At 42.1% G+C, this 15,688-nt stretch overlaps 2 protein-coding genes across 2 annotated transcripts; one reads left to right on the forward strand and one right to left on the reverse strand.

Moving 5' to 3' along the window:
- Positions 1-38: 38 nt before the first annotated feature.
- LOC128732428 (probable ATP-dependent DNA helicase HFM1) lies at positions 39-14,876 on the reverse strand. The gene is made up of 9 exons (XM_053825678.1): positions 14,807-14,876; positions 13,179-13,824; positions 12,664-13,120; positions 12,483-12,605; positions 10,718-10,952; positions 10,482-10,648; positions 9,683-10,422; positions 8,747-9,628; positions 39-96 (listed from the first exon to the last, which is right to left on the reverse strand). The coding sequence occupies exons 1-9, from the start codon at positions 14,874-14,876 to the stop codon at positions 39-41; spliced, it is 3,378 nt and encodes a 1,125-aa protein (XP_053681653.1).
- Positions 11,752-12,309, forward strand: LOC128732510 (pro-resilin-like). Its single transcript, XM_053825776.1, has 3 exons — positions 11,752-11,864; positions 11,938-12,018; positions 12,097-12,309. The coding sequence occupies exons 1-3, from the start codon at positions 11,787-11,789 to the stop codon at positions 12,223-12,225; spliced, it is 288 nt and encodes a 95-aa protein (XP_053681751.1). The 5' UTR covers positions 11,752-11,786; the 3' UTR covers positions 12,226-12,309.
- Positions 14,877-15,688: the final 812 nt, after the last annotated feature.

Consider the following 15,688-nt stretch of genomic DNA (forward strand, 5'->3'; position numbering starts at 1 on the left):
TAGATATCAATGAAAGGGTAAAATTTATTTCATAGTACTCACTTGAAGAAATCCTGTTTTTGCCTTCTGGGTGGCGAAGCTAGAAAATCGGCAATTCTGTAATGCAGAATAAGAAACGAAATTTTATTCAGGAATATTGATTATTTATTCTGTGAACAAAAAGGTTCAAGAATTACTCTTAATTACGTTAAGAAAGTATAGAATCACAGTAGGTATTTGTTTGGCAATAAATCAGCGGCTGTTGATTGAATAAAGAGCCGCTTTCGTATCTTCTGGAACCAGAAAAATTATCGAAAGCAGTGCCTTCCGAAAAGGGTAATTGCTTGGCTTGACGACTTGGCAAGCTGGTACTTCAAACTATACAAAACAGTGGTACAATGACAATGGCGTCACTGTGGTTCCCAACAAATGGAATGTAGTCAACAATCCGAACGAGTCGATTGTGGAGTACTGGAAGAGTGGAAAGTTGAAGATTTCTCCTGACAAATCGTTGACAACTTTTTGAAGACTTTATGATGCTTTTTAGTCAACTTCCTGACGGCTTTTTGATTAAAGTAACGGTTTCTTACGATTTCTTAATGATTTTTTGACGATTTCTTGACAACTTTTTAGCGTCTTTCTAACGATTGTCAAACAACTTTTTACGACTTCTTAGTGTCTCCTAGACAGTAGTCAGTCTCCTTCTGACGACATTTTGACTTCTTAAAATTTTTTGGCGTCTTCGTGACGACTTTGTGGCTGTTTCTTGGTAGCTTTTTGGTGATTTTTTGATGACCTTTTAACAACTTCTTGACGACTTGACCGCTTTTTGGTGATTTTTTTTATTTCTATGCGCCTACATGTGGATTTCTTGATTTTAGAAAAATTTTTGACTTCTTGCATCTTCTCGGTGAGCTCTTGGGGACGATTCTTGACAATTTCTTGCCGACTTATTAACAACTTCGTGATAATTTCTTGACAACTTCTTGACAGCTTGTTAATAACTTTTTAAATGGCGACTTTTGACAACTTTTTCGGGGCTTGACAATTTTTTAGCGACTTTCTGACGGCTTCTGGATAACGTGTTGGTATATTGTATATTGTTTATGACTTTTTAGCACCTCATGAGAAGTTTTCAGAACGTTATTGACGAATTGGCGATTTCTTGACGTTTTCTCATCGACTCGTTAACGACTTGTTGATAACTTCTTTACGAATTTTTTGAGGTTTTGCAATCCGCTTTGACGATTTTTTGACAACTTCTTAACTTTTAGAGGTTTCGACAAGATCTCAACATTTTTTTGGCGATTTCTTGAATTTTTATTCATATCTTGACAAATTTTTGGCGGGTTGGCGATTTCTAGGTCACATTGGCGACCTTTTGACAGAAGCTTGTGTCATTTAATATCTGGACGCAAAAAAGCGGATCTATCTCGAAACCATGTTAATGAAATAAAAATGTTGAGTACTCAAAATTGGCCTTCATATGCGCTTTAAAAGCAAAATGGCGAGAAAATTATTTCAATTTGGTTTTGATGTAATCTCGAACTTTTCTATGAATATTACTCATCATATTTTGGACACTCTGTTGGCTAACCTGAGCGGTCACTTTGTTCCACCGTCTCTTCATCCCTGTCTCATCCCAAGCCGCTCTTCCACTTTTCTTCGACTTCTGTTGTGACAATTAACTGAACTAGAAACTAAAATTACTTAAATTTAAATTTTTACTTAAAATTAGAATTTTTTTATGGGCTTATCACTTTGACCACAACATTATTGATCTATTGTAATGTTGCCCGGGTGTATGCTGTATGCTGTATTCTGCACTGCATTTCTGTGCTTTATCGTTATTGAGTAAACGATAAGCTTATATTTTTTTTATGCGTGCTTATGTGTAGAGGGTTTTACCCATGCTTCGATGCATGTCCTACTATACCAAACCTGTTTCGCCTCGTTATAGTTAGCACTGGTAAGTCCTCCTGAGGTTCAAAACCATTACCTCATTAGGTCCTCATACCAGTATACTAACCATAAGAAGCGTCTTCGGGATAATGTAAAACTCAGCATGAAGGAAGGGTGATGAGGGGCCAGAGAATAAACCCATGCTAAATCACTTTGACATCAAATGGCCTGATTCTACTAAGATTCGAACCCACGACCATTTGCTTGTCAAAGCAGACTCGGTAACCTTGCGGCTACAGAGCTCCCCTAAAATTAGAATTATTATTTGTCGGTTTTTTTTCTCTCACCCTCTATCTGTTCCATTTTATCTCTGTTCCAGCTCCATTTTCCATTTCTTGTTCCGGTTTTTCTCCTCTTTTGTACCGTTTTCTTGGTTTTTGCTCTCACTTTCCTTACTGCACTTTCTTCACACTCTCGTTTCATTTTTTTTCTGTCCCGTTTTTCCGCATCAAAGGTTCGTTTGCTTCGTTCTTTGTCCCATTTTTGTCCTATTTTCCTCATGTTTTCACTGGATATTTGTTAGTTTCTTACCCGTTTATCCTCTTTGCTCTTTTTCCATTTGCGGTTTTTGTCCTTTTCTAACTCTTTTTATCTCCTTTCTTTCTCGTTTTTCGTCTGTTCCGTTTTTCCTCTTTTTGGTTCTCCTTTTTTCCGTTTTTTGGTTCCCTTTTTACCTCTTAGATTTTTCTTTATGATCTCCCGTTTTTCTTTGTGATTTTCCGTTTTACACTCTTTAGTCCGTTTTCTTCTCTTTTTCTATACCAATTTTTCGTTTTTTGTCTCATCTTTCTCCTTTTATAACCCGTTTGACTTCTTTTTCCCGTTTTCCTCGTTCTCTCTATCGGGTTTCTTTTATCTATCTCGCTATTACCTTTTGGTTTCCGATTCCCTTTTTCCTCCCTCATGTTTACTTTGTTCTTTTGCTACTCTTTTTCTGTTCCGTTTTCTTCCCTTTTCCTGAGCCCCTTCCATTTCGTCTTTTTGACGTAGGACTACATCTTTGTTTACTATACTGGGACTGGGTAGCACTTTGTAAAAACGAGAAATAGAAGTGTAACGTTCGAATGAAATATTTCAAACGCTAATAGCTACTATACTACTGAACGAAACATAACAGTTAATATGTCGTTGGATAGATAAAATGTCCAGCAATTTTATAGTAACATACTAATAATAATTTTTTATACGCTAAATAGTGAAAATGTGTGTAAAGATTCAAGGTCGAATTTTTCCATACATTTCCCTTGTTATCGCCTAGCTTCACAGGCACGGATGACAATTAGATACACCAAAGGATTTGGATCCAAATGATAACCTTGAGACCACTTTGTAAGTCACACCCCTTTTCCAATCCAATCGGCAACATCGATGGCTATTGACGGCAACACCGACCCCGAAGACAAGCGGAATCAGAGGGCAATGGCCAACGTGAATCCCACACGATGCACTTAACATTACATTTTGCATTATCCCCATCGCAGACATGCGAAATTGTTCGATAGCTTGCTCAATCAGTGTCGGACAATCATTTAAGCAGCAGCAGCCGATATGATTTCCTCCACCACCTACACTAGCTTACAAGCAGCAGCGGCAGTGCCAGTGACTATAAAATGGTACTCTTGGTTCGCCGTCTGCTCATTCATCGCACAATCGCACTGACGGACGGTCAGTATTTACCATCGACCCGACCATCGAAACCCAATGGCATTTTGGCGGTAATTTTCGCAAACCAACACTGAAGGCAAATGGAAACGGATCGACTGACGGGCAGCAAATTCAGCAGTAGGCCGTTGTGGTCTTAAACAGTTCTTATAAGAGCTATAGTAATTGAAGAATGGAAAGATTTTTCTACACTTTCTAAATGATTAACGTTCCATTCGGATAATTATTTGAGCAGCAGCAGCAGCCGATCTGGTTTCTCCCACACCTACACTAGCTTACAAGTAGCAACGGCAGTGCCAGTGACTATAAAATAGCACACTAGGTTCGCCGTCTGCTCATTTATCGCACGATCGCACTGACGGACGGTCAGTATTTTGATAAAACTAATCCATTTCTACTTTACAGTGATTTGGTATTTCCTATCACTCCTGTATTAGCGGGCAACCATCATCCTAGAGTCTAAAGGACCGAATAGCGACATCCATCTATATATTGGCAACAGTAATTATAGTACTGATTTTTAAGAAGTGCTATCAGCTCAAACATAGTTCTTTTCAGGGCCACCAAACAATTTCTAACGGTTTTTTTCAAAACCACCATTGATTCAATGAAGAATTAAATCAGAATATTTCGCTCTTCTTTTTCAAATAAACACTCAAACAATGATACTCACAAATACTCAAATATGCATATGCCAGAAATGCAGTTTACATTAGTCTTTGATTTAATTATCAGACATAAAGTTATACTTCATCGATTAAAACATGTTATCAATATGAGTATTATATGGCACAGTCCTACGTCACCCTTTCGTACAACCCTTAGGGCTGTATACCTTGTAGTTTTTTTTCTGTCGTTTTCAGACCATGGTCCGTTTAGACTTTTTTCTTTTATTTGGTCCCGGTTTTCGTCTTGCTTTCGCTTTTAACTCGAGTGCTATCCCGTTTTTCGTTTTTTTCTGTTCCGTTTTTCCTCTTATTATGTCATATTTTTCTTCCTTTTCTGTCACGTTCGGTTTTTCTTTTCTCGTTTTATCCCTTTTATTCTCAACTTTCATTTTTTCTCTAAATTTTTTTCCTTATTATGTTCTCTCTCTCCATTTATCTTCTGTTGTATTTTCTCTTTTTCCTTTTATCCTTTTTTGATCCGTTTTCTATCCAGTTTATCTTCATTTTCTTTTTCGTTTTTTTTTAGTTTTCATGATTTTTTTCTTCCGTTCTTCTTTTCCTGTCCAGTCTCCTCGGTTTCCCTCTGTTTCTCCCGTTTTCTTCTTTTCTACTTTTGACGTAGGACTACGTCTTACGGCAAGTTTTGAGATAGGGTGTCATTCCAAAAAATCGAAAAATGCGAGCGTCACGAAAAATGAAAGGTTTTGAACGCTAATAGCTCAGCGGTTTTCCGACCGATTTTCAATATTTTCACACCAATCGATTGGAAAATCTTCTAAGAATTGACCTAAATGAAGAAAAGTATGGATTCTTGGTGTTGAACTATTGAAAAATTGAAAATAATGAGCCTATGTTTTACCAGAATTCCCGCTTCGTGATTGGTTGGAAGATTCTTTAGGATGATGTAAACCTATACCAATTTGATATCTGTGCTTGGGAAGTAAGCCACAACAAGTGACAAAGTTTCCTCATTTCAACAAGATTTCTCAACACCGCGTTTAAACCTAGACCATTTTGATGTCCTTGCTTAGGAACTACGCCAGAAAGAGTGACAAAGCCCCCTCGTGCCAACAGATTTCTTACGAACGCGATTAAACCTGGTCCAATTTGATGTCTGTGTTAGGGAAGTGTGCCTGAATAAATGACACAAGTTCGTTGTCCCAACAGATCGCAAATTCTTTACTGCGAGACGATTGAAGCTAGGTGAATTTGATATCTGTGTTGGAAAAATGCGCTACAGCTGTAGTGTTCGGTTATAATATGACTCTGTATGAATACGCATGCTTGCCGTTACATTACAAGTGTAGTGAAAAGATATGCTGTGGATAAATTGATATTGAAAGGATTGAATTGGTAAAATCCCTTCAACGTGGGGAACCATAGGTAATAAAAACAATCTTTAATTTCTGTAAGGTAGCAGGAAAGCAATAGTTTGTGTTCTTGATTTTGTTAAATTGTTTCCAAATGCACATAGAAATAACTCTGAAATTTTTTGAGGATTGAACGTATGCAATGTTACTACTTTGATAAATGTTACATACAACGCATGTAGCATATATACATGAAGAATCGAATGATTACAAGCATGGATACATGCTACTATCACTACAAAGAGACTTACGTAGTCCTGCGTCACCTATATATGCGGTCGTGTCTTGTACATAACCCCTCTGATTTTTTCTCTTTATATGTTCCACACTTTGCGTCACGCTTTTTCTTGCGTTTTTCTTTTTTTCATGCCAGTTTTTATTCCATTTTTTTCGCACAATTTTCCTTTTTTTTCTATCCTGGATGTCCAGTTTTTTTTTATGAAACTCATTAAAAAGAAAATTGTTCAAATGAAATTCTACTATCTATATTTATTCGCGACAGATACGTATTTCACCTACGACTTGCAGGCTTCATCAGTCTGTTTTCGAACCTGTTCGAACTATGTTTTGATGAAGCCTGCAAGTCGGAGGCGAAATACGTATCTGTCGCGAATAAATATAGATAGTAGAATTTAATTGGAATAGTTTTCTTTTTATTGAATTTCAGGGTTTCGTATTCCACTAAGACGCTCCAAAAACTTCAGTGTCCAGTTTTTGTCAACGTTTCCTTTCTACTCTTTTCCGTTATGTCTCCTTCTGGCTCATTTTTCCACAATTCAAAGACGGAAAAATCGCTAGCTTTAAAATGTGATTCTTCAGCCAAAAATAAATCCTTTTAAATACACAATAACATAATATCCCGTTACCAACGTGTTCGTACGAGACTTCAATCTTGCTTAGATTTTAGTGACTGATCGATAAAACTGCTTGCAGAGAAGGGGTGGTTGCGCACTTCTTCGACGCGGTTTACTTTCAGGACATCAATTTCGTCTAGGTTCACTAGCGAAAAATAATCGGGGTGGGATGGCTTGGCTTCCGATCAACCATTTATTCTTATTACTATAGTTAACCGTACTGGTAATTGAGATGTCTAGCTCTTTCCGAATAAGCGACGCTAATCCTCGGATAGGCTTGACCTTCATTGTTCATATATAATCTTCAATTTACAATTGAGCTGCTTCTACCCTCACCTCCTGCTGACATGCGAAGTGTATTTTGTTCTACTAGCAGGTTATTTAACAGGTTCCGTTTTTCTGCTTCGTAGCGTGCTCTCAGATATTCCGTAAAACCGTTTCTTCTGTGCTTCATGAGCCAAATCTACACTATATACTTCTTCGACACCCTGAAACAGTTCTACGCAATTTACTATTGTGAAACATAATTTAACGTGTTTTGAGTTGTCAACTTTCTATTACAGTTGACTGGTTCGAAGCTATGCCAAATATGTCCTTCAGCAACAAATACGTTAACTTTTATTCTGCAGTAGTCCTGTTCCCATTTTGACGAAATTTACTCGTTTAACACAGCTGCTATAGGTTAACACTCACTTCCTTTATACCAATTACACTATCATAATGATTAACCCCAAGGTGGAACAAGTTGATAGTTTGTTTCCTCCGAACACCAATGACAAAAAGCTATCGGCAAATACTCGGATTGTTACACCAAGCATATCGCAAATTGTTGCTATCCCCAGCCACCGCTCTTCTTCCTTTTTGCGTGAAACGAACCTACCTAACTGTTATTCTCTCTACAGTTAAACATAAATTCAAATAATCTCTTCAAAAATCAAAGAATGCAGGCCAACTAATCATATATGACTTAAGAACAATCATACACGTCACTCTTGGCCATTCGCAGAATATGACAAGCAAAGTTTCATCGGTCACACAAAAAATCCTCCAAATTGCTGTTGATCTTCTGTCCCTATGTACCTTTTTTCGTTACGGTATTTTTCGATATTTCTTTAACAATAAACTTACGCTTCCTGCTTGTGCATTGATCACAGTTTGACGGTAACCATCCGAAGTAACCTCCGTAGCCTTCCCTGCCGGACGTTTTCATTCAATCACTTACGGTTGAGTCATCTTGGAAAGTAAAAAGATCGTTTGCGAGCTGTTCCGTCATCTTTTGGATCACTAACCACTTCGGACGGTTCCACCGTGCAGATTCCAGTTTCGTATTGGGCGCATTTTCGAACGCCATTATTTGCAGTTGGTATTGTGTAGTTACATCACATCACGAGGGAAGGGACATTATATTGTACTGGTTTATGAAGTTTCTCGGCAGCCTTGGAATAATAAGACTTAAATGAAGCCATAAACGAGACATCTAATGGTTGCAATTTGTTGCAGCGCGTAGTGTTGAAGGACAAGCATAGTTAATTATGTCCTTTTTTTTAGCTCTTTCCGTAACTGCCAAGCTCCTGGTATGGGAAGACTGCCCGTCTACCAGCAGCAGCACAGGTTCAAACATAATTTTGAACACCTTGGTAATCACTTCGACAGATCACATGCATAGTTTGTTCCTGGTGGTGCTCCGTTCCGTGTTTGAGAGCTTCCTACATACGAGATCTAGGATATATAACGAATGGCGAATTGTTTTTTGCCTTTAAAGGAACAAGCCTTCTTTTTGGGACGAACATAGCATTGAACACAAACGTCCCGTCGCAATTGTACATTCCGGAGTGAAATCGAGAAAGAAGACATTAACGGAAACCTTGTTGAATGTGCTTGCCCTCTTGCAGCTTATTATGTTGCTGTTGGTTTACGGAATGAAAGCTTCGGATTTCGTTTCAAAAATTCGGATAGCCAGTCACGTTCTACCATTTTCTTTAGCTTTTTAAGTTTTTTAAAAGGGTGAGTGATTCCATTGTTTTCAGCAAGTTGGAAAGCATACGTCGTCTTTGGTAATTCTATTAAAACGGCTTTCCATGTCTTGAAACGTACTTGTGTAACGTTCCGCTTCCTGCTTGGCCGAGAAGAGTCTCTCTCGGCCCTGGTTTTGACCTTGTGACTTAATAGGAAATGTGACCTTGCACTTTTGTGGTTGTTTCCAAACCACCTTAGAAAATTCTTTGTTAGAAAATATTATAAAAACACTCACCCCAAATCCAGCTGCCGACGACAGGACGACCTCTGAAGCACGGGATAACTCCTCCGCCCAGCTGGGTTGGTCCTTCTCTCAACGAAGCTATCCATCCGTGGGCGCATCACTTGTTGCACTTCCAGCGGACTGACTTTCCTTGGATTCACCACCCGAGGAATATCGGTAAAAATACCGAAGATACAAACACGTCGAACGTCGTCTGCATTCGCCACAGTCGAAGCTCGCCTTTGCTCGTCATTGGGATGTCCGAACAGTAGATATGGATTGTTGCGATGCATATTGATGAAGTATTCCTGCCGCTGGTTGGTACCTCGGTATTTGGGTACGGCGACGGCAGGAACGTAGCACGGTGGTTCCGGCGTTGATCGAAAAATTGAATCGTGTCTTAGGAAATCAACTTTTGGCCGCTTTTCGACCGGAGTTTCTGGCGATTCAACGAGCTCGATAATTGAATCGGTGCTGGGTTTTGAGGTCTCAGCATTTAGGCTTAGCTTCTGCTTCCGAGTGAATCGGAATGGTTCTAATAAACGCTTCTTTGGACTACTATCCAATTGTATAGTTGGAATAAAACTATTGGGTCGTTCGGGGGTCCAAGGTTCTGCAGCGACTGCGTCGCTGATGGTAACGGTCGCCATTTCGTGTTGATGGGTTTCCTTTTGGTAGAACTCGGTTATTAACATCGATCCGTTAGCATTGTTTGTTTTGTGAGATCGTCGCTTCTGCTGAACTACATTCGCTTCGTCGTTAATGGTTAAAGTTTTGGAGCCATCCAGGCCGGTCCAGTTGGCGCAAATTACATGCCCAGTAGCGCTGGCTACAGTGGCATCGGAGATTTTAAACGATGTCGTATAGCAGTTACTACCTCCGAAACTAGCTTCACTACAAGTTATAAAAATTATAGTTAAATACAGACATTTGCTTTAAAATACATACCAATTGTCTTTGAATAATAACACACTGTTGGCAGAATCTCCGACTAATAAAGCCACTCGAATTGCTAGTTGCTTATCATAATTTGAATTGGTTTGAACGACCGTGAACTCCATCATGTAATCTTCCTTCAAGGTAAGCTCGACCGAAAACTTTGGTAGTTTCCGAACGAAGTCAATCATTTCGTTACCAAAAGGTGGATTCTTTTTGAGAATCACTTCCAGCTCCCTCGGATCGGTGTTAAGAATCTCCTGAAAGCTAGTCTTTCCTCGGGCAGCCAGCTGGCTGGCATAGACGGGTCCAATGCCCCGGAGCTGCTTCGTAACGAACGGACTATCCTCCCACAGTTTTGTCTCCAAACACTGAGCCAACACCAGCGTATTCAGAAGAGCAAAATAGACTCCGCCTTCGTCGGCGTACGTCGTCGTCTCTCGACCGACGTAGATGAATTCGGCGATACACTTGACCAGTCGTCGACCGAGCGCAATCATGCGGGATGCTTCCTGCTGTAGGGAGTGCTGTCCGATCGTTAAATTTCCAAGCACTGCTTGGAGCAAACAGGACACCATGGCCGTTGTCGTCTGGATGCGACCGCGCAGCTGAAACCGGATCGTCGCATTTGCCGTCGAACGGTTCAGCTCGTTCAGCGTGCGTTTGTCACTGTTGCGACACTTGAAGGCGGCAAACTCGTCGCAGTGCGTTAGTATGGTGAATATCTCCAGCAGGGGTTCAGTGCCTTTGATCTAAAATCACTTTGTCTCGCTGAATTGTTCAAAATTTAAACGGAAGCAGACCATTTTACCTTTCTAAGCAGTTTAACGGTCCGAAAACTGAGACAGTACTGTGCCATTAAACGTCCGTAGACAGTGGAACTAATCGTCATCACATCAGCCGGATTAGCACCTTGATCTTTAGCGATCACCGTAAGGGAATAAGCCTCCAAAGCGTTCAGTTCGGTGCGGCAAAGTTCTGAAAAAGGAAAAACCGCGGTCAGCCGGACCCTCCGCTGCACAAGGAGTTTATGAATGGAGTTCGAACCTTCTAGTTTTTGCTCGATCTGCGATCGGTTTTGATCGTCGCCTATCGAAAGTCCGTAACGGGTGGGAGCTGCGAGGGCTCGAACGTAGAGAAAGGTTGACCGGATCCAGTCCATGGCACTGCGCAGGTCGGTGATGGTTTGCAGTACGATCTCCGAGTTCAAGTGCTCGGCCAAATGCTGGTGCAGGTACGACTCGATCGGGATGGATCCTGCGGCGAGACGTTCGTATTTTTGCTGGGCAAGGGAAGAAGGCAGGCGAAGAAGGCATTAGATTCCAATTGCTACCTGGGAATGACATTCATTAAAAGGCGCATCACGAGACGAGACACGGACGAGCGGAGGGAATCGACAACAAAGAACACAACGCGTCCTTCACGAAGCTATTTCGTGACATGACTGGGTGCTGCTTCTGATTGCATTATGTTGCACCGCGCGAGCTGGAAATGTAAATCTGCCGGGGTACTCCTACATTGTATCTGTCAGATCTCACCGTAAAAATGATGCTACTTGTCAGATATGCTGTGCTTATGTAAATTTTTATAGAACTAGAACTTGATCCCAGTGCGGTGGTGACAAAAGGTGCGCACGGACTTTGCCAAAAAGAGGATACATTCCTGCCATCAAACCTATCGCGATTTGTGTACATGCACATTTTATGAGGCACCACAATTGATCGGCCCTCGGGGGGAGCCGGGTATGTATTATTTTATTTCGTCTTCTCACTCTGCCCTGACTGACGAGCTCGGTGGCTGGCTGGTTGGCTGGTAGCCGTCGTCGCTCTTCCAATGTGTGACATCTCCGGCGAAAAAAGGCACGGCTCACGCTGGATTCAATCGGTGCTTAAAGTTCACTTCAACAGAATGCTGCCGCCAAAGGGGGCTTATAAATACGATTCTTCGCCCGACGGCTGGGCTCATTCGCGAGTGCAGGTTGTGTCCTCTTGGAACGCTGGTCGAGGTTAAAGTAGGATTTATTCGCGAACTACTGGCGCTACAGCACGGAATGTGGGCTGTAGGTTGTGAGTAGTGAAAATTGTGGTGATTGCGCTCTGAAAAAACAGTTTTCAAAATGATAAAACAGTTGTTCCTAGTGATCTCATTCTTGTACTTTGTGTACTCTGCTCCGCAGGCGGAGAAATATGAGGCGGTAAAGTGAACCGGATCGCATATAAAAGGTGTAATTAACGTGAATCTAACTTCTCAATTTTAATAACTTACAGTATCAATATCAGTATGAAGTTAAGGATCCGGAAAAGAAGCTTTTCTTCGATAAAAACGAAGCTGGAGATGCTGGTGGCAAGGTTCAGAACAAATTTCTCAGTGTTTTCTGTTTCCTAAAGCAAAACTTACCCGGATTTTTCTTAAATCCTTAAACACAGGTCACTGGGAAGTATTCGGTCTGGTTGCCGGACGGGCGGCTCATGACGGTCAAGTACAACGTGGACAAGGAAAGTGGCTTCGTATCCGATGTTGACTTCCAGGACAACGCAAATCCTTTATCGGGTTAAACCTGACTGCATGGCATACCGGCACACGGATAACGAAACGGGCGAAGTGTTTAATTACATATCATATCAATATTAACTTTAAAAGCAGCGTAGTTAGTAGCACTGAGCGGTTCACGAACAACATCATCGTACTCAAAATCAACGGGAGAGTGACAATCATCTAATGGCATCTTTGTACAGTATTAGTTCATAGGTAGTTCCAATTTTTACCTGAATAAAAATAACCACCAGCAAATATTCTGCAATCAACTCACCACTTTCGCCCGTTGGGTCATAATGACTGCCACACCGAAGGTGTCAAATTGTGGTCTACCGGCCCGGCCAATCATCTGGAAGATGCTACTCTCCGGGTACTCTTCCATACCGTAGTCGGTGTACATCTGAAAGAACGTAATCCACCTAAGCTTCGACTAGTTTTCGGTTAGTTTAAGTTTAAACCTCTGTCGATTTGATGATCACCAGATGAGCTGGCAAGTTGACACCCATGGCCAACGCACTGGTACAGCACAGGACCGGTATGTGGCCGGCTCGGAACTCGGCTTCCAGCACACTACGATCGGCCAGGGTTAGTCCCGCATGGTGATAGGCAAATCCGGCGGTCAACCGCCGTTTCAGTTCTTCATTGTGAATCTGAGGAGCTATCCGAACAAGAATGTTTCGTTGTTCCAACGGAAGATTCAGCGTGTGGTGCTGCATCAAATGGTTGGAAGCGATCTCCACTGCTTTTCGAGTACTGCAGAACACAAGCGTCGGTCGGCCGCTCGAATGCTTCCGAATGATGTCAAAAAGTCTGTAGTTCAAGTTTAAATCAAATCTGTATGAACCCGTGTTCGGATCACAATTAAAACCCAGAACATGTTTTTCGATTTTGATCGGTCGACGGGATTCGGCAATGCTGTCAGAAAACAAAGAAACATAATTTCCTAGGAGTAAATTAGCAAATTCCAACTCACTTGTAGAAACATTTGGTACTTCCTTCACCAACCCAGGCCGCCAAATCAGCCACGTTGGGAATCGTGGCCGAGAGTGCGATGATTCTCATTGGCTCTACCGCCACCCGTTCATCGTCTGCCCCGATGAAGCGGTGAATGCTACGCATCCGCGAAACCACCGCTTCCAGCGTAGGTCCTCGGTATTGATCGCTCAGAATGTGCACCTCGTCGATCATCAGCAGTTTGATCAGTCGAACGAAATTCACATTTTGTCGCCACCGTCGCGTGATCGAGTTCCACTTCTCCGGCGTCGTCAGTATCAGATTGCAATCCGGTAGATCCCAGAAATCGCGAAACTCCGTATCGCCGGTAACTTCGGCACTTCGCACGCCCAGTCGATCGAATCGCTGCTGCCAGTGGTGGAACTTTTCCGAGCACAGCGCTTTGATCGGGGCAATGTATACCATTTTGAAGTCTCCACTGTGGTTCGCATCCTCGAGCTTCATTAGAAGCCGTATCATGGCCAGCTCGAAAATGGCCGTCTTGCCCGACCCGGTCGGAGCACTGACTACCAGCGATTTGTCCGTGTACAGCAGGTCGTCCATTACCAGGGATTGGATTTCGTTGAAACGGTCGAACTCGTTGAATATGTGCCGGAAGGGGGGTGCTGCGGAAAGTTTGTATGTGATATATGAATTTTATTTAAAGATTATAGAAGTCTAATTCACAAATGGTTCACGAAACAGGTCATTAGAAAATTTTGAAACGGACTTAACAACCTTACCGGAGATTGACTAACCAACCCCGGTCGAAACTAAGGTATACTGACAGGGAAGGAGGCACTCGTACGAATGCTGAGCGTAGCAACGAGGAATAACCTTGTCGGCCTTGAGCATCTGTTCCCATGTCAGAGGCAACGCTTGACGACTTGGCGATTCCTCAACCAGGTATGCGGTTACACTCCAGGTTAGGAGCGGCTCACGACAGCGTTTGATCCAGAGCGAGCGGCTGAATTAAGAAATGTGTTGTCTCAGCACTACACCTGAGACAACAGCCCCATCAGACATGGTAGAGTGGCCCTAGTAAGGAAACCATATTCAGTCGCTCCCCCTTGGCTTGGGGGAACCACAGGAATGATCGAAGGATACCGGATTGGATGGACTCCAATAGAGAAGGTGGTAGAGTAATAGTGTTGTTGATGGTATCCAGGAATGAAAAATTCTCAGACATCTTCGTCATTGGTCGTTCATTGGATAATGCTGCTGGCCGCAGCATTCATACTCGGTGGACAATGGTGCGAAATAGTTATGTGATTCAGGTACGACGGTACGGAGGTGCAAGTGATGTTGCATCCAACGAAAAACTCAAATGTGTGGTGAGTTGTAAGCGATCAACACGTCCCTGGACTGAAGGACGGATCGTCGGACGGATCATATCTCTGATATGGGCAGATTTATGGAAGTGGTGAGATCGCCAGTGCAATTGAGTTGATTCCGCAAACAAGTGCTAGGGTGGGAAGAAAATCAGTTAGCTGGTGGAATCCTTAGAAGGAAAATTCTTAGAGCTTTTCTACAACTCTTCTTGTGGATGGAGTACTGCTGGAAGATTTAAAGGAAGTTGCCGAAACTATCTTCAAAAAGTGTACCAACCTTCGGATTTGGATGAACGATCTTCCTCTGGGGACCCAGCCGATGTCGATAACCAATACAATTGTGACATCTTTATGAGTAAATTGCTTTGGTCGATTGAACTGGTTAACGGAAATTTCATTGGACCAAATCTGTTGGGATGCACCAGGCTGCCGTTCAAGTCGAAACCCATTTTTCTGACGTTAATCAACCGCATATGGGGGACAGACTGCATTCCTAAGGAATGGAAGGAAGGAACTGTGATCCCGTTCTCGAAACCAGGAAAAGACCGCAGAGTGGTTGATAACCAACGACCTATCACCTTACTAAGCTGTGGCGGAAAGACCATGGAAAGGATCATTAACAGAAGGTTGATCGAAACTATCGAAACACGCCAACTCTTGGACCTCCGTTGGTATGGGTTTCGGCGTGATACAAGTCTGGATCTCTACCTGCCTTAGGCAAAATGGACCTTACCTTACCTAAATTTATTAGGTGAGAGCACAATTGGCGGTTCTGAGAGTCACCTATAGGTGATTCCGCTCACCTGGGTGACTGTATAAATCAAAAGGCCCGCTTTGATGAGGTGTGGGTGACTGTAGGAATAGAGCCCATGAGAGAAGTGAGGTGACTGTGAGAATAGGGCGTTTCAATAAGATTCCAAATGGAGCGAAAATCTTTGCCTACGCCGATGATATAATTCTATTTGTATCCGGACTGAATGCCAAGCCTGTTAGGAGGGTGCTTCAAAAGGCTGTGAAATGGGTATCCATTTAGGCCGTCGAGATGGGTTTTTCTATTTCTAAAAATACGTACCAAAACCTCCGAAAAATTCGTCGGGGCGAGAAGCGTATCCTCGAGGTGAAGAGCATGAAAGTTTAAGGAGTTATGTTAACTAAAAAT

The sequence above is a fragment of the Sabethes cyaneus genome, chromosome 1, assembly GCF_943734655.1.
Source record: "Sabethes cyaneus chromosome 1, idSabCyanKW18_F2, whole genome shotgun sequence".
NCBI lineage: Eukaryota > Metazoa > Arthropoda > Insecta > Diptera > Culicidae > Sabethes > Sabethes cyaneus.

Excerpts from the sequence above, each read along its gene's own strand:
- LOC128732510 (XM_053825776.1), top strand. The coding sequence starts at position 11,787 with ATGATAAAACAGTTGTTCCTAGTGATCTCATTCTTGTACTTTGTGTAC. Across the intron at positions 11,865-11,937 it reads AGGCGGAGAAATATGAGGCG|TATCAATATCAGTATGAAGT; the intron begins GTAAAGTGAACC and ends AATAACTTACAG. Across the intron at positions 12,019-12,096 it reads CTGGAGATGCTGGTGGCAAG|GTCACTGGGAAGTATTCGGT; the intron begins GTTCAGAACAAA and ends CCTTAAACACAG.
- LOC128732428 (XM_053825678.1), bottom strand. The coding sequence starts at position 14,876 with ATGTCACAATTGTATTGGTTATCGACATCGGCTGGGTCCCCAGAGGAA. Across the intron at positions 10,953-12,482 it reads TTATGACCCAACGGGCGAAA|CAAAAATACGAACGTCTCGC; the intron begins GTGGTGAGTTGA and ends TCCCTTGCCCAG. Across the intron at positions 97-8,746 it reads CGTCGGCAGCTGGATTTGGG|AATTGCCGATTTTCTAGCTT; the intron begins GTGAGTGTTTTT and ends TCTGCATTACAG.